Source organism: Hyperoodon ampullatus, assembly GCF_949752795.1.
Source record: "Hyperoodon ampullatus genome assembly, chromosome: 5".
NCBI lineage: Eukaryota > Metazoa > Chordata > Mammalia > Artiodactyla > Ziphiidae > Hyperoodon > Hyperoodon ampullatus.
The window spans coordinates 7,504,401-7,526,604 of NC_136918.1; the positions used below are offsets into that span (position 1 = coordinate 7,504,401).

Consider the following 22,204-nt stretch of genomic DNA (forward strand, 5'->3'; position numbering starts at 1 on the left):
CAGGCGGACTCTCAACCACTGCACCACCAGGGAAGCCCTACAATTTATCTTTATACTGTGCAATGCCAATTCGTTTCAAATGCAAACAGAAGAGCAGTTAACTGCTGTGCAGAATCTCTTGAAAATTATAGCCTTTGCATGTTCTAGCTCAGGTATGCATATGTATTTAATTCTTTACCAGAGCATTGTAAAGTTTACACAAATGGTACTCGATGGTTTTCATTTCACTTCTTGATATGCGCATATTCTACCAACATTCTCTACATTTGACTTGCTGATAGTAAGGACGGTGTGAAAAGAAAAGGAATAATGGATTGTTTTATCTTTCCTTTTCTTTCCTGTCATCATTTTCAGCATAAGTGATTGGCTACTACAGGGAAGTAACATAGTAAGAAAGGATAGGACAATGTTCTTCGGTTGCTTGCCTTTTTTCTGTGTTCAAAACAATTTTGGTTCAAACAGAAGGGGTAGCCTCTCGGGGCTGTCAGCTCCCTGCTTAGTGGACTCTTCACTCGTAGCTGTCATATGCTTACCTTGTTCTGTCTCTGAGTCCCCCTGAATGCCGCTCCCCCATCCCCACATCGTGGGTCCACCATAATGCTGTGCTTGTGGTGCATCCTGAACACTAGATATGAAGAAAGAGCAGGAACGGGGAGACATGCCTATTACACCCATCTCCACTGCTCAGAACACGCTCCATTGTCCCATTAGCCTTCCTTTACAAAACCCAAGTTCAAAGATAAAATTATTAAGAATTTCAACATGGTGACAGCAGAGATTTCAACCAAGCTCAGGGCCCTCTTGAGTACATGGCCCCCATGTGCCTCTCAGGTCACACACCCATGAAACTGGCCCTACCCCATTGCCTCTACTCTGGCCCCATTGGTCTCTGCAGTCCCATGTCCCTTCCTTCTGAAGGGCACTACAGTGTGCTGCCCCCTCTGCCTGAAACTCAGTCCCCTCCCTCGTGGCCTGGGTGCCTCCCTCTTTCTCTTCCTGTGATCTCAGCTGAGCCATCACATCCTTAGCTTAGACCTCCCTGCCTGACCTGCCCAGGTCAGAAATCTCTTAGCACCAAGAAGCCCTCCTTCAATGCATGTATCACCATCACCATCCTTCATAAAGGTAGGTGATTATCTGATTCCTTATTTCCCTCCTACACGTGACTGCCAGCAGCTTATAGGCCAGGGTTTTGTTCATCACTGTTTTGCCAGTGCTGGGTGCACAGTCCCTAATAAATATGAGGTGAGTGAATGGATGAATAAATGAATGAATGTTCTTGCAACCAGAACACACAGGTCAGATGAAGAGGTGGGATAAATGAGTGTGGCATGAATTCTAGTTTTTGTTTAAAGGGGGTTGGGCTTCCCTGGTGGCACAGTCGTTGAGAGTCCACCTGCCGATGCAGGGGACACAGCTTCATGCCCCGGTCCGGGAAGATCCCACATGCCGCAGAGCGGCTGGGCCCATGAGCCGTGGTCACTGAGCCTGCAGGTCCGGAGCCTGTGCTCTGCAACGGGAGAGGCCACGACAGTGAGAGGCCTGCATAACGCAAAAAAAAAAAAAAAAAGGGTGGGGGGGATAAGTCCCATCTCAGTCTGAGCTGGTACAAACTAAGTGATCATGGCATCGCCCTTGTGAACCTCACTGTCTCCTCTAGGAGGTAATGAGGACTTGAGGATCGGGTATCTTTATCCCTTAAGATGTACAAGTCGTGTTTTATGTGTCTCCAGCCCCAGCATGGTGCCTTGCACTTACTTACTCCATCCTCAAAAAATTCAGGTTCTATTGAGTTGAACTGAGCTGAACTTAGTTCGATGAAAATACGTTGCCCTGAGGTTTACTTTTTCTTACCTTCCCCTTTTGTCTGCATTTCCCTCTCCTCCTTTGCCTTTTCCTCCTTCCTCTCCTTTCTTCTTGTTCAGGATTTCTGAGCCTTGAGAACTACTTTAGGTGTGATCAAGTATCTCCAACAGAAAATTACCCTCATTTATATTTAGTTTAATTGGACTCTTCAAAGAGAAATGGTCGGGTCTGATGGGTCTTAGAATCATGGCTGTAGTTGGGCACTCCAGAGAACACCCCAGAACCAGTCTGGGCTCATTCACTGCTAATATTCCCACATTGGCATTGATCTTGGGATAGAATCTCAAGGAAGTCATGTCAGAAGTCCATCCCTTCAACCCCAGCCAATCCAGAGCAGAAATGAAACTTGAGGATGCGATGTAACCTGTTCTCCCACCCTGAAGGCTGCAGAGCTAGCCTTGTCCAAGAGGCAGTACTGGCCTGAGCAACAGCGATGGAATGGGAACCAGCCTTCTTGTTAGAGCCTGGCCCACAAGCTGTCTGTCTGTCTTGTCCATTATTCCACAACTACATTTGAGAAATGGCCAGGAGGGAATGTAGTGAAAATGGAGTGTTCATAATGAAATTGAGGATTGACAAAATAATAAAAAACAAAAGCCTAAAGGGAAAATTGGTATTGACTGACCATCTCAGAAAACATTGTCAGTAAGAGATCGGGGCACCTTTCTATATGTAAAATGGGGTTGGGACTTCCTCTCCTGAGTGAGCCTTGAGTGGGAATGTAGAGTGTTACTGGAAGCAATTCCCTCGGTGGTCCCCTTAGAAGTTATGGGGCTGCTTGGAGACGCCACAGTGTTGCAGAGAGGGCATGGAGTTACGACTCAGCCATACTTGGGGTTTACACCAACTTTCACTCTGTGACCTTGAGCAAGTAATAACTCCTTTGATCCTTTTTGTTGTTGTTGTTAATTTGTACACATTGGTATAAAACATCTGCCTTGGAGGGTTGTTGTGATGATTAAACCAGATCACCTGGGCGGAGGTGCAAAGCTCGATGCCTGACACACAGCAGGCATGCGGCCGCGTTACCCCTTCTCCTCACGGTGCCTGTGCTTTGTGGGCAGATGCCTGGTCACCCTGAGCCTGAGGCCCCCCTTCAACTGTAGACTGTAGGCACCTCATCCTGGTCGCAGCAGTGCAGCTGGGGCAATGTCAGACCAGGCTTGGGGCATGTCAGGTAGATGTTCTCCCTGCGACATTATCTCCTGGGCCCTTTTACAGGTGACACAGTTGAAACCTAGAGAGTCACTATAATATGACTAAATCAACAAGTCAGTAGTGAACCTGGAACGTGACTCAGGCCCCTGGGCTCAAGCCTGTGTTTTACTCCCCAACAGCCTATAGCTGGACACCTTGCTGCCTGTGTCATGTGACACTCACACAGCCCTTTGCACTATGAAGGGTCTTTCTGGACATCTGCACATCGTCTCTCCAACAAGCCTGTAAGCTCCCTCAACACAGGAAGAGAACGTGTCTCAAATCTTCAGTGCTTTCCAGGACACTTACTACAGGGCTTATGGTCAGGGTTCAAGAAATAAACATCCATCAACTGAGATAAAGAAGATATTTTCGTGGCCTTGTGTTAATGCTGAGAAATAGCTATAATACACATGAACCCAGCTGACAGAGAGAAATGTATTCATTTCACAACATGGTCAACTCTTTAAGAAGTTGGCTTTTCAGGCTCCACGGGGATTCTGGAACTCACATAAACTCACCCCCGCTATTTGGAGAGAATATGGCAACTCCAAATGGTGTCCCTGTCCCCGCAGGGAAGTGGTAGGTGAGAGACGTGAAGGAGGGGGGAGGGGAGAAGGGGGAAGGGCGCTACAGCAACGCGGGGTGCTTAAACCAAGAGTAAAGGACGGAGCCAAGCAGTGCCGCTCACATGTACTGAGCAAACAGATGACCTGGGGACCCTAATTAAGTTAGCAAATGCAAACTATCATATATACGCTGGGCAAACAAGGTCCTACTATATACACAGGGAAAGATATCCAATATCCTGGGATAAACTATATAAAAAAGAATATAAGGGCTTCCCTTGTGGAGCAGTGGTTGAGGATCCGCCTGCCGATGCAGGGGACACGGGTTCGTGCCCCGGTCTGGGAAGATCCCACATGCCGTGAAGCGGCTGGGCCCGTGATCCATGGTCGCTGAGCCTGCGCATCCGGAGCCTGTGCTCCACAACGGGAGAGGCCACAACAGTGAGAGGCCCACGTACCACAAAAAAAGAGAATATATATATATATATATATATATATATATATATATATATATATATATATATATAATCGAATCACTTTGCTGTACAGCAAAAATTAACACAATATTGTAAATCAACTATACTTCAAGAAAAAAAAAAGACATCATGGACACACCAGAAAAAAAAAAAAGATGCATATACTGACTCAAGAGGTCCAGGTGGGACCTGGGAGTCTGTATTCCTAACAAGCTCCCCAGGGATGCCCAGGCCGCTGCTTCACAGGGCACACTTTGAAGACTCAAGGATGTTGTCACAAAACAAAAGACAGTGAAAGCTTTGGCCTTTTTCTCCTTTCCTCTGCAGTCATTTGTCTTTTGACCGCGGTCAAGTTCCTTAATCTCATACTGGGCAGAGGGCAAGCGAGAAACCTCCTGGGAAAAGTGGCAAACTGAGATATCAGCCAACTCCCCTGCTTGATGACCACCCACACACCCCACTTTTTCTGCCGGGTACACCGGATGGGGCACATTTCAGTTTTACCATCCATGACATGAACGTGTTGGTCTGAGTCTCTAAAGGCCACTTCTACTTTGACAATTATCTGTGTGGAGGAAATGGTCTGGTTTTGGGTTTGCAAATCTGGTCCAGTCGAAGCTCTGTGTTCAGTGTGGCCGTTTTCAGGAGCCCCGCTCTCTGCCTTCCATCCTCCTGCAGGGGAAATCTGTGCATTCAAGATCCATGGCCAGGAGCTACCCTTCGAGGCTGTGGTGCTCAACAAGACGTCGGGAGAGGGCCGGCTCCGCGCCAGGAGCCCCATCGACTGTGAACTGCAGAAGGAGTACACGTTCATCATCCAGGCCTACGACTGTGGCACGGGGTCCCAGGAGACGGCCTGGAAGAAATCGCACAAGTGAGTGACCTGATGGAGCTCCCTGGACCCCTCCCATCCCTGCCCGCCCATCTCCGTTCACACGCTGCACTTCAGATATGCATGTGCAGTGGTCACACCGTGCTGCTCCAGCCTGCCCGACTGCTGGCCAGGTCCCCAGGACCCTAGAAAGGAGGCCCCCAGCGTGGGCCTCCTTCTAACCCTAGAATACTCCACCCCTCTGCTTCCCATGAAGATACTCCTATTTTACCATCAGGACTGAGCTCAGATGTCACTTCCTCTGGGAAGCCTTCTGTCAGCCAGCCCATCCCTGCAGACCTCGTTGGGACTTTTCTCTGGATTTCTGCCAGGCCATGTGCTTCTCTCCATCACAGCACTTTTCATCTGGGGTTGTAACTCTCAAATAGTTTAGCTCAGCGCCTAACCCAGAGTAAGAGTGGTTCAATTCTTACTGGATGGAGTGAATGAATAGCGGAGGGAATGAGGAGATGATCTAGAGGAAATGTGTTGCCTAAAGCTGGGTAACTAGGAAGGTCAGAGAAGAGGAGGCACCTCTCTGGGGTGGATTCATCTCAGAGGATCGGGGCAAGGACAGGTAAAGGGGTCTCAGTGGGAGGACGGACAGAGCCCTTAGACAACAGCCACCCCGACTGTCTTGTGGTTTCTCTACTCTCCTGACCTTGGGACCTGGGTCAGTACCTGGGGGAGGTGTGGGAGGATGGTGTGATTCTTTCTTTACCGCCATCTCTTCCTTCCCGTGTGTGGTCCTAGGGCCGTGGTCCATATCCAGGTGAAGGACGTCAATGAGTTTGCTCCCACCTTCAAAGAGCCGGCCTACAAGGCTGTCGTGACAGAGGGCAAGATCTACGACAGCATCCTGCAGGTGGAGGCTGTCGACGAGGACTGCTCCCCGCAGTACAGCCAGATTTGCAACTATGAAATCGTCACAACTGATGTGCCTTTTGCCATCGACAGAAACGGTGAGTGTCCTGAGAGGACCCCGGCAAATGGAAGCAGGGAAACAGCTCCACCCCCCACCCCTTTGAAGGCCAAGTGAGGGCTCTGAATGCACTTGGCAGGTGACGCCTCCCTTGCTATCCCTGATGTAGGCTCTGTAACCCAGAACTCAGCCCTGTGCTAGAAGGGATGACCGTACGTAATCAGCAGCCCAGCCAGGTCTAAAACACCCCAGAAACCTCCTCAGTGAATAGTCTATAGAACTCACAATGCCACCACACATTTGTATACTGAAGACAGGTTGGTTTTCTGGTACAATTTTCCTGCTGTCATCCAGATGTGAGCCATGCCATCAACCCAGCCACATCTGAGTTTCCTGTATAACAAGTGTAACATTAGCCACACCACAACAATCTGCTCCCAGACAGAGAGAAGCTAAAAGAGAAGGCGGAGGTTTTGGAAACACCGTCCAAGCTATAGATCCATTCAGGAATCTTTAAAGCTCTTGCCAAGGGTTTTTGAGAACTTCCACCCCAGTGAGAATGAGGAATGAAAGACCCCTCCCACCACACTCCAATCTCAAACTAAACTTACTGAACTGAAAACAATCCTAGAAAGCCATTTGGATATTTCCCCATCACCATTATTTAAAAACTCATTGCAGTGTAAACACCACAGCCAGAGGCCCAATCAACTCAGCCCAATTTAACTGTAATTCTCAATAACTTGATATTAATCAAGTATATTGTTTCATTATTAGCATGAGTGTGTGGGTGTACATACATTAACCTCACTTTGTTTCAAATAGGATTTAACTGCTCAATGATGGGGAAGTTACAAAACCTGAGGCTCATCCACGCCACAAATGTTTATTAAGTGCCAGGCACAGTGCTGGGCACTGGGAATAGAGATAGAGGGGAGGTCAAAACAGAAGTGGGCCTGCCCACATGGAGCTTACCATCTAGCAAAAAACACTAAATAAAAAATAGAAAGTCAGGCAGAGTCAAGGGTGAGGGTGGTGCACAAAGCATGCCATGAACCAGGGTTAGGCAGCGAATTAGCCCTCAGCCTCCTGGTAGCCAATGCCTAGAGGGAAATACCATTAGTCACCTGCTGGCGAATCTTCAGTGCTTCCCGTGTTCCTTGATGTTGAGCCCAGGGAGAAACTTACCCTATGACAGAGTCTTCTGCATCCTGAGAATTGCAGCAGATTCCATAGGGCATGGAGGCCAAGGAGACACTCTCATCCTTGGTCTCCTGCAGTTTATGATCTGTCTCAGAAGATGAAACCAATATTCATCAAACAGACAAAATGGTAATAAGGAAGTTTCCTTAAAAGATGCTCAAACACATGGCCAGTGTCAGTTATACACCCGGACATCACTGGAGGCTAAGTGTGTAGGACACAAGATCAACACATGAGAAAGCAAAGGAGAAAATACTGGACTTTAAAGTTTGGTTCAGGACTAAGAAGCAGGTAATTTCAATTAAAGAACTGCTCCTGATAGCTTTTCCTACAGGCCCTATGAAGTGGCTGGCCCGTCCCCACCACACAGACATACATGACACACGCACACACGTACACACACACACGCCACTCTACAAAATATGAAACAACTGCTTTGTATGTTTCTGGTCCCCTATGATCAGCTGTGCCGTCTATGTCCACAAGAGCTGTGGAACTTGGGGAGTGACAAGTCCTTGCTGAAGAGCTAGACTGGACATGGGGGAGGGTATCTGGAACAAGTGGTCAAGCTGCCCTCGGCCTCCTGCCTTAGTTCTGGAGAGCCACGACCCGGGAGAGAGGAGATGCACGTTCCTTCACCTGAGGGTAAACTGCCCCAGTCATGAAGATAATTACTCACCTTGATGAGCCATTTCACTAACACATGCCAATTTATTTACCTAGCTGTCTCATTAAAAGTGAGTAATGGTCCTTTGCCAGGTCTTTGCCTCCAGCCATTGGCTTACAGCCTGAGATGAAGAGGAGAGCCAGGCACTCCCCACCCACCCCGCCCATGGCAAGGTTTACAAAAGCAGTTCTCAAGTAATGAAGGCAGGACCTAAGGGCAGACGCAGAAGCAGCTCCTATTCTAATGAGCTTCCCAGTTGGCCCTTATCCATCACTTCTCCCAGTGACCTTCCCAGCTCCTTGAAGAAGTTCTTTGCATGCACATTAGAAAAATGTGCATGGCTTTCTTGGCTTCCTTGGTGGCGCAGTGGTTAAGAATCCACCTGCCAATGCAGGCAACACAGTTCCAGCCCTGGCCTGGGAAGATTCCACATGCCGCAGAGCAGCTAAGCCTGGTGCACCACAACTACTGAGCCCACGTGCCACGACTACTGAAGCCCGCACACCTAGAGCCCATGCTCCACAACAAGAGAAGCCACTGCAATGAGAGGCCCGCACACCACAACAAAGAGTAGCCCCGGCTCGCCACACCTAGAGAAAGCCCGTGCACAGCAACAAAGACCCAACGCAGCCAAAAATAAAATAAATTAAATTAAATAAATTAATTTAAAAAAAAAAAAGAAAGAGTACTGTTGAGTTGGGCTCCACTCATTCAGGCCCCAGGACTTTTTCTTTTAACACAAGACTCAACCTCTTCCAACCAGAAGTCTTTGGCCTCCCTTCCCTTGAGTTCCTCCCCTGAAAAATCATTCACTTGTGGGGAAAATAATACAATTGTCACAGAAGCAAAAAGGATGGCTGTTTCTGATCTTTCAAAATGTTTTTAAATGTGTGACTTAGCCAAACACGACTCTTCCCTCTACAACCATCCGTGAAAATATTGTACTCTGATGCTTCAAATCCTGTGCTCTGAAACCCATTCTCCCATGCGTGAAGTTGGTGGTGGTGGAGAAAGTAAAGTAGTTTCTCAGTTTCATTAAGACTTCTTACAGTAGGGGAGTTGCTGTAAATTGAGCCAAGGATTGCGGGCTCGTGGGTTTATTTTTATTTTTCTACCGCCATCAGTAGTGTTTGGTCTGCTGAATGTCACAGGGACAGTAAACCCTGAGCCTTCCTCTTCTACGAAGTGTATCTTTTGAGAGCCATTTAACTTTAAAGAAAGTTAAAACCTTTTGTTCAAAATTCAATTCGATGTTGCTGAAACATACTTCTCGTGGTCCTATTACAGTGCTTCCACCTGGCAGAAGTCCTCCCCTGTGATGGCTCTAACCACGAACTAATTTATTAACAGAAGCCACAGGGAATGTTACCAACCCCAGAGTGAGCTGTTCCAGATGTGCTTGGGGCCCCCGAGCTGAGACCAAAACAAATATTTGGAGAAAAAGGAAAGGGATTCTGAACATCTGCCACAAGGCCAAAGATACAGCAAACACATTTTTATTCAGAGATTCTTGACTGGCTTTGTTAAAGGAAACTTGACTTCCAATCACTGGCTGCAGTTGCATTTTTAGAAACAGTCCAGAGCAGATAGCAGAAGAAATGATTCCAATTCTTGGTCCAATGTCTTGGGCAACTTCGTACCCCCTGACCCTCCACACCTTTACATATGCTCACATTCATAGCACCTGCTCATGGCCTCGTGCTGAGTACTGTCTTACTAATATTGAGTGATGGGGGGATGGATTTTTCCTATCTTTAACCCATGATGTGGTTTTTTTACTTTTCCGAACTTTCTTGGGTTAGTCACTGTTGTCTCAATTTGCATGACCAATATACATCAGTTGGAATGGAAGAAAGCTCATTAAAAAGTTTCCCCTTAGTTTTGATGAAACATAAAAATATACCTGAGTCACACAGACATAGAGAACAGACTTGTGGTTGCCAAGGGGGTTGTTTGGGATTAGCAGATGCAAACTAGTATTACATAGGATGGATGAACAAGGTCCTACAGTATAGCACAAGGAAGTATATTCAATATCCTGTGATAAATCATAATGGAAAAGAATATGAAAAAGAATGTATATATATGTATAAATGAATCACTTTGCTGTACAGCAGAAATTAACACAGCATTGTAAATCAACTATACTTCAATAAATTTTGTTTTAATTTTAACAAAGGAGCACAAAAATGAAATATATGTACCTGAGTCAGCCATTCCATGTTTGTGTATTTGCTTGCTGGTTTATTTGGGGGTTTTTTTGTTTGTTTTTTTAACATCTTTATTGGAGTATAATTGCTTTACAATGGTGTGTTAGTTTCTGCTTTATAACAAAGTGAATCAACTATACATATACATATGTCCCCATATCTCTTCCCTCTTGCATCTCCCTCCCTCCCACCCTCCCTATCCCACCCCTCTAGGTGGTCACAAAGCACCGAGCTGATCTCCCTGTGCTATGCAGCTGCTTCCCACTAGCTATCGGTTTTACATTTAGTAGTGTATATATGTCCATGCCACTCTCTTGATTTCGCTTCTGGCAAAGGATGATGATATCATTTGAATTCTAATTTGCTGTCAGCTCCACCATTGAAAACAAAAAAGCCAGAATGAAATTATTCTTAACAAAGGGAGACTTTAAGCTCTGGGAATCAAAAAGTAAAAAGTATTAAATGCACGTCAGGCCTTGATTGATTTTTTTGAAACCAAAATTGTATTTCAGCAAAAACAGTCAGTTAAAAGTTTGCTCATTAATTGTCAAATATTTATACCAAACCCACAGGAACAAATACACACAAATGGCTCAGAAACAATGTCTGGTCTCTCTTGGAGAAGAAAAATGTCTTTGTCACCAGGGCAAGGAATCTGTTATTCTGTGTAGCTCTCAGAAGAGAGGTCACACGTTTTCTCTTATTGATTTTACTTCCTATTTGGTAGCAAAATAATGTGAGAAGAGGCAATGAACATTCCTGGCATAGAGCCCAGATGTTAAAAAATACGTGTCGGGACGTTTCTGAATTCCATCTTTTTCCCAGAGATTTCATGTCAGATGAGCATACGTTGCCCTACATTAGGGACACAGCCTAATGTAGGGTTAGTTTGGTGCAGTTTAGGGTGGTCTTCTGATGACCCCATACTTAACACAACCAGTTGGATTCCAGATGTGTGTGCAGAATTACCTGGCAGTTCCGTTCCACAGCTGGGGCGGCTCCAGCCAGTGGTTCCTGAGAATCTGCCACCAAGGCACAAGCAGGCCACATGTGGAAGCCATGTCCCTACTTGCCCTAGTCTTTACAAAGAGATAGGGAAAGGGGACATTTTATTCTGGTGAAGGTTGAAAGAGGGCAGAAGGGATTTTGCAGAACTGCAGCGTGGTTAACTTGATCTGAAATGATTTTAAATGTCCCTGTATCTTCAGGCAACGTCAGGAACACAGAGAAGCTGAGCTATGACAAGCAACGCCAGTATGAGATCCTGGTGACCGCCTACGACTGTGGACAGAAGCCTGCAGCGCAGGACAGCCTGGTGCAGGTGGACGTGAAGCCAGTTTGCAAGCCTGGCTGGCAAGGTGGGCCTGCTCTTGTCCGTCCTGTTGGGTGAAGGCAGCTTGGCCACGTGTACAGGAGGTGCTGGACTTGGCCTCCAATCATCACAATGCGTCACTAGAGGAATTTGTAGAGCACAGGCACTCTGCTGTGAGAAATAGAGTAGCCTGTTTGTTCTTACAACTCCTGGGCGATATAGTCCCCCCATTTTACAGCTGAGAATGTCCAAGGCAACTCATCTAACTCGTGTGCCCACTTTGTCCCGTGTGCCCTTCCTCAAGTCTCATGACATCTTCCTATCAATAGGAATTATCCCGCAGTGCTCAGGAGAAAGGGCCAATTCACTTTACCTAAGGGTTTGGAGTTCAGCTGGTGCATTTCAAGTTTTAATAATTGCTCAGCACCTGGGGAAGGTTGCATGTTCCTTGGGCTTGCACAGAGGGCGTACAGGCAGAGGCTGGAGATCCAGAATCCAGCCTCTGTGTTAGGGGGTTTCTAAAGTGTTGGCTCTGGTAATGGAGAAGTAATGGCCTTTGATGGAGGTGGATATTTGTGCTAGTTTAGATCTTTTAGGATGCAAAGACAGAAGGTTCAGGTTACCCTTTGAGGATGGAGGTGTAGCAATGAACGAAGGGGAAATAAGGGTGGGAAGCCCAGCTGCAGAGATGGAGCTCGCAGAGGATTGGATGGTTTATGGAATAACAAGAGCTCTTGGGGGGCACCAATAGCTCTGGTGGCCGAGCAGGGATGCTGGAGTTATCTCTGTGCCACCGTTTTGGTTGTTGATGCTGTCGCAGGGTTCTGCTTACACATAACTTAGGGCGCTGCATGGTTTCATCCACTTTGTGCCTTCTGTCTGCTGCCTTCCCTTCACAGGTCTTTAAAGCTTCAGGGCCCCTGTTACATTCTACCTCTTTCTCTATCTCTATCTCTCTGTATCTTTCATTCTTAACTCCCCAAGAGAGGGTGCGATTAGCTGTGTTGGTCATTCATGTCCCTATGGGACAGACTGATGCCAGACCACATATACGTCACTGGTCAGACTTTGAATGGCTGCCTTTTAGTCAGGCATTTATTCCTAATCCAATTCAGTGGGCCAGACTGGCAGGACCTCATGGTGCAAAGCAAGGACACCTGAGGACCCACCTGGGTCATTGCCCTCAGATCGTCCCCTGCATAAATTTATCTTCCTTAATCTTGCAACTAGAAAGATGGGAGGGGGTGATTAAATCCACCTCTGGAGAGAACCGGAATCATTTGCCTTTGAACAAAGTAGACAAGGTGAAACGCTGAGGAGGGGAGACACAGCTAAGACGTGTGAGAGGTAAAGAACAAGGGAGAGTCTTCTCTGTGTCTGTCTATTTCAAGCAAGAGACAGAGAAAAAGGAACAAGCCAGACTGGGAATCTGTGTGTCCCTGACCTCAGGGGGCCTGAACTCTGGTTGAGTGTAATTCACTAGACCCTAAGGACCCTGAGGGCAGGATTCTGTCTCTCTTGTTCACAGTGGAATTTCTCAGGTTTAGCACATGTCTGGCCCCAATGGTAGGTGCTCAAGAAACAGTCATTGAATGAATGAACGAATGAACAAATGAATGAAAAGCTATCTGAGTGAAGAAGAACTCACCTTGTTTTATTTTGACATGTAACAACTGGCCCCAGTGAAAGTCTCACTTTTGAAAAGAAAGCCTGGAAAGAATATAAAAGCTTTCTAAGCTCGGAACAAGCTCACAATGGGATTTAAAGTGAGGAAAGCAAAACACAAAACCATATCTGGAGAATGATCCCAATCTTTTTTGTCCTTGATAAATGAGACACCTACAGATTTGGAATCACATTGAAATGTATTTAAATGTAATTTCCTAATGGGGTTTGTACTTGTTTCAGTGTTAACTGTATGCGAAGTAAAACGTGTTAATAATGTTTCATTCTGCATGTGAAGAATGCGTGGGGCCCCTACCTCGGGGCATGAGGCTATTTTCAGCTCTAGACAGGGAGGCCCAGGAGGCAGGGATGCTACCCATCTACTGGTGTGTCTGCAGCCCCAGCACAGGGCCAGGCACAAGGCAGGTGATTGGCAAGTGGTGAATGCATGAATGAATGGTGAAAAATGCACCTTTGTGTGAAACAAAGACAAGAGGGAAGCAGCACCTGCCTGCACCTGCTCACCTTCTGCCAGGCAAAGCGATGTAAGCAGGTGTAACATCTGGACCAACTACTTGATGGTGGCTCCCTGCCTAAGTCTGCCAGCCTTGGGTGGGAGAAGCCGACACTGGATTCTGCATCACCCCCCACCTCCTTCTAGCTCACACACTGTACACAGCCATTAGGTCTGTCTCCCCAGCCATTGTCCCAGCAGGCTTTCAGACCACAGACAGGTCCTCCAAGTTCTCAGATATGTGTGGTGATGGTCAAAGTGCTTTCCTGGCATTCCTATCCCAGCCCCCAGACCTAGAGAGGGATCTTCCGTCCTACCACCGTACTGGTCCACTTTACTCCTCCACTTGGGGCAACCGCCATATCTGACCAGCCCATCTTGGGGCTATTCTCTCTTCCACTCCTGGCCAGGGCTGCAGCCTCAGAGCTCAAAGTGCTCCTTTCTCCAGGGAAGAGCATGACCACCGGTCCCAGATATGTGTCTCGTGTCCAGCCCCTTCTCCCAGCTTTGTGGAGCAAACTGGAGTGAGCCATGTTTTACTGGGTTACCTTTTGTTTGTTTGTTTGCTTCATTTTGTTTTGTTTTGCTAACCACCGATGAAGCAGGCTGTTCCTCACTGGGAGAGGCCATCCGGTTCCTAGGGGAAAGGGCTGGTTCTTCCTGAAGCAGGTGTTGGGTGAAGGCTGCACTGTATAAAATAGGAGAGGAACCAAGAGACGGGAGGCCATTCAGGGCACAGTGAACAATGTCAGGAAGCCGGTCTGGCTTGCGGACGGGGTGTGGACTGGGGAGAAAATGGGGGGCGAATTTGGAGAAGTCGGTGGAGGGGAGGGTTGGTAGTCAAGACTTTGGATGCCAGGTTGAGGAGCCGCGATGCTCCCCAAACCCCTGGGACCCAGCTGTGAGTGCGGGCTCTGCAGACGTGTGCCAGGCATAATTGCCCAGAACAGAGGCTCCCCCCTGAGCTGGCTTCTCTCAAGCAAGGACAGCCACCAAGCAATCGCAGTTTGGCAGTTCAAATTCTTGTACCTGTTCTAAGTCATTCCCCTCCAGGCAGGAGGGGGCTGCAGCATCGTGAAAGCAATCCATCATGCTCAGAACCTTCTGTCTCCCCTGGACCACTCACTTCCAGTCAGTGCCATCACAAGCCCTTTCTGCACTCAGCTTGTCCCAGGGAGCTAGCTATACTGGAGGAGCGAGGGACCTGCTCACGGCTAGAGCCCTCCCTTCCTCCCAGACTCCAGTGATGCCCCAGGGCACTGGCCCTCTTTTCCATCACAATAACCCCTTCCAGGAACGTAGGGCTGCAGCTTTCCCAAGGTGATGCTGACCTTACCCAGCTGTACACGAAGGACATCCCACCCCCTGGCTCTGCTGCCACCTGCCTTTCAGACCTTGGCTAAGGCAACATCTGCTCGGGCTATGGTATTCCATTCTCTTTCTTTTTTCTGGGGGTAAATATTGTCTTCCCAGAAATGATATGGACTCCCTGAGGGCAGAACCACATTCCTCACGGTCCCTGGCACTCCCTGAACTTTCTGTCCATCACCTAAGCATCCCCTAAAAGCTTGCTTACCACCATCACTCATCAATGGCAGAGCAGGGCTTATCAGAGGCTCAGCTGGCAGCAAAGGGAGGAAGGCTTTGCATCCAGAAGATGACCCCAGGGTACCAGGCGTATGCGCTTTGCTCTTACCTGAGTTTTGTCTTCTCTACTGTATTCTGAGAGTGTAATTCTGAGTAGGTGGTAAGGGTCAGCTTTCTCTGCAGGGGTAGGTGGAGATTTGCCTAAGGAAATGTCACTCCCATTCTCAGCTGCCCAGGGAAAAGAGCATCCTCAAAGCATCAGCTAGACCTCTGTGGGTGAAAGGGAGAACTAAACCTCTGTGTTTTGTCCTGAGCTCTGAGAACACGCAGTATCCCTATAGCAGCTCCTATTCATGGAGATGGATGATTCTAGCAGGAACCAGAAAAAAGGTGTGCCTGAAGCACACATGCTAAAGATGAGCTTGTGTTTTTCATGCCAGGCATCTGGACTTGCAGTCTCCTTAGTGTCTGTTTCCCTCCTTCCAAGCGGTTATAGGTACCCACGCCTGAGGACTTCGGGAAGAATCTGCATCCATCCATGGGTCAGAGCACCACAGAGGATGCAGTGCCTTCAGAGGCTCTCAGGGGGATGGGGGCAGTAACAGCAATGGGCACAGTCAGAGATGGCACTGCTGACCCCTGCTTATAGGGGCCACAGACCGTGTCCTAGAGGAGCATTTGCAATTCAGTTGCTGGTTTGAGGGTTTTGTTTGTTTAGTTTTTACATTATGTTATGTAATGTCATACTGAGAAACACACTCCTTCTTTTTCCCTTCCTTTATTGTTCTCTATAATCCCTTGGCCCATCTCTTTCTATGTTTCAAGCTGAAAACATTGTCTGCACAACACTTACTTAGGACATTTTCCCTTTTATTGTTGCAAGTCAGATTTTGTATTTATTATTACCTGCTCCTGCCACCCAAGACCCAAAGTTCAGTCTGTCACTGTCCCCTTTATGCAAAACAGCTCCCCGCTGAAGAGAACCACTATAGACTCTCTCCCTGGCCCTTCACCATTTCTTTCCCAGGCATGTTGCTGGACAGACATCCTGCCATTCTGGATCTGAAGTTCCCACATCAAATCAGCTTTCCAGACTCCAGCCCCCACAAAATCCCATCTTCATTTTCCTGCTTCATCCCTGAACACCATCCCAGGGCAGCCAATTACACCTCGCCCAGCATCAGTTCACCCAACGCTGCAGGTTCCTAGAGCTTCTCCCTCGGGCCCAATTCCTGCTCCTTTTACCTTCACAGTAAGGTGTCTTATTTAATATAGAAAGAAAAGGAGATGCAGCCACATAATGAACCATTTCTTCTCTGTTCTTTTGGGCTTGAATAATTCTCCAGGTGCGTCAAACTGTCTCGGTGTTTCTACCATTCCACAAACTAGGCCTTCGTTAGGAAGGAGGAGGGTGTCTTTGAGAGGAATGCTTCTCAAATCTGAATGTGCACATGAGCACCTGGGAGGCTGGGTAAAATCCAGATTCTGACTTAGTAAGTCTGGGGTCGATCTGCATGTTCCTGGTCCATGGCCTTCATTTGGAGTGAGAAGGTCATGCAGAAAATATTTCTAAACACCTAGAATATGTCTAAGATTTTTGTGTTGAAAAGACAGCAGCCTGAAAGCTGCTGGTTGAGATTAATTTTCCCTTAGTTATTCGCATTGTGAGATAACTGAAACTGACACACACGACGCAGTATGAGATATTCTGACGTGAATTCATTTACCCTTTACTGAAGGCCCACTGTGTGCTGAAGGCTGAGAATACAGAGGAAAAAAGGCCTACCAGGACTCATAGTATAGAAGGCAATATGGGGGACACAGCCTCTGCTGGAGGGAGCATTGGGGACACAAGGGAGAGACATTTAACCTTGCAGGGGCCCGGGGGCAGAGGCACCTGGGATCCATCTCGAAGGATGATAGTTTTAGCACAGCGAAGAGGAATGTTCCAGGTTAGGGAGCAGATGCCAGGAAGCTGGGAGGGAGCATGATGTGGCCAGGGCATGGGGGACAGCATTGGACAGGCCAGTGGGGACCAGATCAAGAGGGAGACCTCCTGTGTTACCCCAAGGGCAGTGGGGAGCCCAGAGGCTTTCATGCCCTGGCGTGATGAGGGGTTATCTTGGAGAAGAAGGACTTTCTGGCCAACCACATAGATGGTGGCTGGGAGGCAGAAACTGGGGCAGGGAGACCAGCTGAAAAGGATGTTTTTTCCTGAGTGCACTAAGCAGAGCATTTCTGGACAAGTATCTAAAGTCATGTATTTATTCCAAAACCAATTCAAAGGACTGAGCAGCAAAGGAGGTTAGATGTTCAGGCAAATCCCAGGAGAGCCGATAGGCTAGGGGACAAGACTGGCAGTCAGGCATGTCTTGGGCAGAGTAGACCACTGCTAAGCCTTGTCAAGTATATATTCTGTCCCCTCTGCAGCTGTCCACTTGCCTGCCACCCTGCCAAGGAAGAAAATGCTCAGGCCCCAGGGGTCAGTCGGCTTCACCCTGCCCCTTGCAAAAGTCAGATCAATTATTGATCAAGTACAACAAAGAGCTGACTTAGGTTTTACTACTTTAGAGGCATTGATTTTGAATCACAGAGTGATAAGCCCATGTAGGTACCCAGATTTGCTTAAACAGAAACAGGCAGGGTCCAGAAGGTGGAGATGTGCCCATTGGAGGACTTCTGGTGATGTCACCCTTGTTGCAGGCCGAAAGACAGAGGAAAGGATGGTTCCTTGCCCTCAGTTCCCTCCTTCACTGTCCTGCCAGGGAGTCCAAGATACTACCATTAGGGTACCAACATTTCGTTCTAAAGGATTGTTAAAAAACAAAATTCGGCGTAGTAAATGTGAAGATCTAATTGGCTTTATTCAACAATTCATGAATTGGGCAGCGTCCAGTGTTCAGAGGGGTTGTACAAAATGGAGGGTTTTTATTGAAGGAGGGAGGGATAAGAAAGTTATTGGCAAAAGAAAAGAAAGAATTGTTTCTGGCCAGGTCACCTTCTTTTGGGGGAAGGGCAAGGGTCTATTATTCATATTACCTCTTCTTCCTTTGTGGGATGTAAAGGGTCTCCATTGGCCAGAAAATTCCAGACTGTCCAATTAAGATTACATCCCTAGACTATCTTATACACTAGAAACTAATATAATATTGTAAATTAACTCTACTTCAGAAGGAAGGAAGGAAGGAAGGAAGGAAGGGGGGAGGGAGGGAGAAAAGGAAAGGAAATGAAAGGAAAGGAAGAAAGAAAGAAAGAAAGAAAGAAAAGAAGGAAGGAAGGGGGGAGGGAGGGAGGGAAAGGAAAGGAAAGGAAAGGGAAGGAAGGAAGGAAAAGAAACAGAAAGAAAGAAAGGATTACATGCCTGGGGAAGGTCAAAACTGTAGTCAGGTCAGGTATTAAATCTATGTTTTGTATCACGGGCTTTAGCACAGGTAGTGCCTTTTTGGGCCTGTGGTTTTCTTTAACAGTTCCCCCTTTTGGTCAAACTCTCAGCCTACCTGAGAGATATGATCAAAAGTTAAGACAATAACACCACTCTCACCTACTGCTCTGTAGTTCTCACAGCTTTGTTGATCCTTGATGTGGTACCTATAGGTCACAATGTCTTTGCTTAATCTCTGTGACATTCACAGGTCACAGTTCCAGGGTCATTATGTTTAAGTTGATCATTCTCTTCATTTTTTTTCTGATGTTCCAGTCTTAGGGAGATCATTTGCTTGGTGGTTAGCAACTGCAAACATGCATTTAAAGGGTTTTGAGAGACTACAACACACCAGGGTTATTATTATGATTATAATAAGCACGATAATTCTCAATGTTTGGAGTACACTTCAGAGCCATGGTCCCCAAGACCCAAACCAATCAAAGAAAAACCCCACTGAAGCAGTCACCCTCTTAAGCCAAGTGGCTTGTTCAGTAATTCTACGTAACTGAGTTTCAACTTCCCTAAAGTGTCAACTCAGGTATAGCAGGTGGTGTTGAGTACAGCACAGACATCTTGTTCAGCTAAAAGATAATCAAAGACTATTCTATTATCAAGAAAAACCTTGACCAGAGAGTATAAGGATCTTTGCTGGACAGCTAGTGCTTTTGCAACAGAATTTGTAATGTCTCCAAGTGTTAAGGAGAGATTTCTGATCATATCTCACTTGTATTTACTCCTAACCCGGAGATGGATTTATTCCCTGCATTTGAAACTGTGCACCTCAGATTGGGACTCGAACCCATGTGGCTGGGACTCGAACCCAGCCAAAACCCAGATTAGGACTCGAACCCATGTGGCCAGGACTCGAACCCAGCCAAAACCCTGACTGAGACTTGAACCCACACAGCCAGGACTCGAACCTGGCCAAAACTCAGACTGGGACTCAAACCCATGTGGATGGGACTGGAACCCAGCCAAAACCCACAGTCTTCCAGCTGAGATCACACACCTGGTTTCAGGACTTAATGAAGCTCAGGTTCTTGATGTCTCATCACTGAAAAAATTCAGTGAGAGACAGAGTAATAAGTAAGAAGTGGATTTATTTAGAGAGAAACACACTCCACAGAGTGTGGGCCATCTGGGAAGGTGAGAAAGGCACCAGGGTATGGGGTTGTCCGATTTTATAGGAGTGGATAATTTCATAAGCTAATGAGTGGAAGGAGTATTCCAGCTATTTTAGGAAGGGGCGAGGATTTCCAGGAATTGGGCCACTGCCCACTTTTTGATGGGTTATGATCTTGGAACTGTCATGGCACCTGTGGGTATGTCATTTAGCTTGCTGATGTGAGTGTATACTGAGGCTCAAGGTCTAGTGGAAGTCAACTTGTCCGCCATCTTGGACCCATTTGGTTCTAATCAGTTTATGTCATGTCCTCAGGCTATGTCATTCTTTCAAAGGCTGTGCCCTGGCTCCTTCCCTCCTGTTTCACATTTACCTGCTCAATCCAGGGGTCAGTCAGATTTTTAGTGCATGTGGAAAGAGAATCGCCTTTGTCATTTTAGCAGATGAAAGAAAACCAAGTTTTAGTTTCACATAAGTATATTACTGATTCTTGGGCTACACCCTGCAGGCCTCTAAGGCCTGTGTTTGCCCAGCTTCAAGACCAAAGAAAGAGCCCGGAATCAGCAACAGAGACATCAGTGGTTTAATGGATGGGGGAGCTTACACGTCTGAAGCAAGGTTCTGCAGCGACACCCCACCACCGTGTGCAGCAGCGGATGGTGGGCAGGACATGGTGGCAGTCTTCAGTCCCCAGGGGAAGGGGAGATTGCCAGTTATATGGGAAATTGACATGAGGTTGGCTCATTAGTTACCAGGGAAACCAGCAGAGGGGCACACCCCTCAGCACCCCTTTGATATGCTGTCACTAGCTGGGGCCTGCGGTAAGTATGTAGTCATGCAGTAGGGTGTAGGTGAAGCAGGCACTGGTCTGGCAGGGGATGTACAGAGAGCAAGAGAACGGCCATCTTGAGTGGCCTGACCATATACTGATATTAAAGCATATTTTAACACCCTTATAATATCGATTCAATTTTAACCAGTTCGATGGATTATACAAGGTAAAATTCCGTCTTTTTCTCACTCTCTTCAACTTTCTGTATACAATTTAGTTTGTCCTTCATAACCAGAAGTTCTAGTTTAGGCAAAATCACTCTCATTTTCCTTAATAGGAATGCATTTCTGTACCTCATATCTTTTCTTAACCAAGAAACACATCCTACTTTCCTTGCATATAAAATTGTGTCCCTTATTCTGACTAATAGCTTTAATTATGTATATTAATTAGAATTCTTACCTCTTAGAAACCTTAATTTCTAGTGAAAACTCAGAAGTAAGCAATTTGGAACCACATGTCAGACGAACATTTTTTTTAGATTGACAAATTTATGAATGCACTTCATAATTTCTAGAAACGTGTTTCTTCACAGGACAGTCTTTCAGTGTGACACAAAACATGTTTACTAATGAAACTGTGCACCTCTGATTGGAACTTGAACCCAGGTGGGGACTTGAACCCAGCCTAAACTCAGATTGGGACTTGAACCCATGGCCTTTTAATTAGAATCACTCACCTGGTGACTGGACTTACTGAGGCTCAGGTTCTTTGTGTCTCAGCGCAGAAGGAATTCAGTGAGAGGCGAAGTGATAGGCAAGAAGTAGATTTATTAACATAGGACACTTGTGAGGGAAGCAGGTGGGCAGGCGAGGGGTCTCTGCCCCACAGATGAAGCAGGCTACATTTTTATAATAAAGGAAAGTGGAGGAGGGAAAGAAGCCTGCCTTCTTCCTCATTCTTCAAGTAGACCTCAGGCTTACATCACTACCTCCTCCTTTGTATCAGGCAGGAGAGTGTTGGACCCTATGAGGTCAAACTAGGACTGTCGTAGCGCTTATTCAAATCAGCAGAAGGGTGGTAACAGATACTAAAATATGTTGGATCATCTCAGGTTTCCGTATGAGGGTCTCCTACTTAGGAATGTCACCTTTCCCTTAAATTCCTGTCCTTGGTCCTAAGGTTCATTATCTTGCTAAGCTCAACCGGCAGAATGCAGGCCTCATTTTTTTCTTTCACTTAGTGACCTCAGGCATATCTCATGCTTTTATTTATGGCTTTATAGTTAAGCAAGCCTGCTTCATTTCACGACATTCTGATAGCTTTCTTGAGCTATCATTAATTCACAGGGGTCTCCCAAATTTCCCTAGGTTTCCCTCTCTATAATCCCCCACTGGGACTTCTACAACTACCTGTGTAACTAGCCTACTGTATCCCTATCACTCATAGAACCAAATTTATCTTGAGTTGCTTTGCAATAGGAAGCCGAAAGTAGATAAACCTATGTTCAGTAATTAATGTTTCACAATTTTCTTATTTATAAAAGACCTAGATATGTAATACATTTCTACCCTTTAACTTTAGAAAACTCAAAAGTTTCAAGTTACCAAAAGAGATTTCAAAGGCTAATTTTAAGTACCTATACCATAAAACATAATTGCTGCTGAAAAGTTTATATATAAATTCTTACCCTATTTACATCTATCTAAAACATTTGCTCCCATCAATCATGTTTAAGTTACCCCCAAAAGCTTCATGAGACACTAGACAAAATCAGTCATCATTCTAAGTTATTTTATTTCTTGCTGACAAATTTTGCAACAGAG

At 46.5% G+C, this 22,204-nt stretch overlaps 1 protein-coding gene across 2 annotated transcripts in view; it reads left to right on the top strand.

Moving 5' to 3' along the window:
* Positions 1–22,204, top strand: part of CLSTN2 (calsyntenin 2) — a gene marked incomplete at both ends in the record, with an annotated part of 642,483 nt that overhangs the window by 487,592 nt on the left and 132,687 nt on the right. For both annotated transcript variants that reach the window (XM_079704858.1, XM_079704859.1), the window contains 3 exons: positions 4,787–4,982; positions 5,733–5,941; positions 11,190–11,339. In XM_079704858.1, coding sequence (XP_079560984.1) covers positions 4,787–4,982; positions 5,733–5,941; positions 11,190–11,339 — 555 coding nt within the window. The remainder of the gene's footprint in view (positions 1–4,786; positions 4,983–5,732; positions 5,942–11,189; positions 11,340–22,204) is intronic.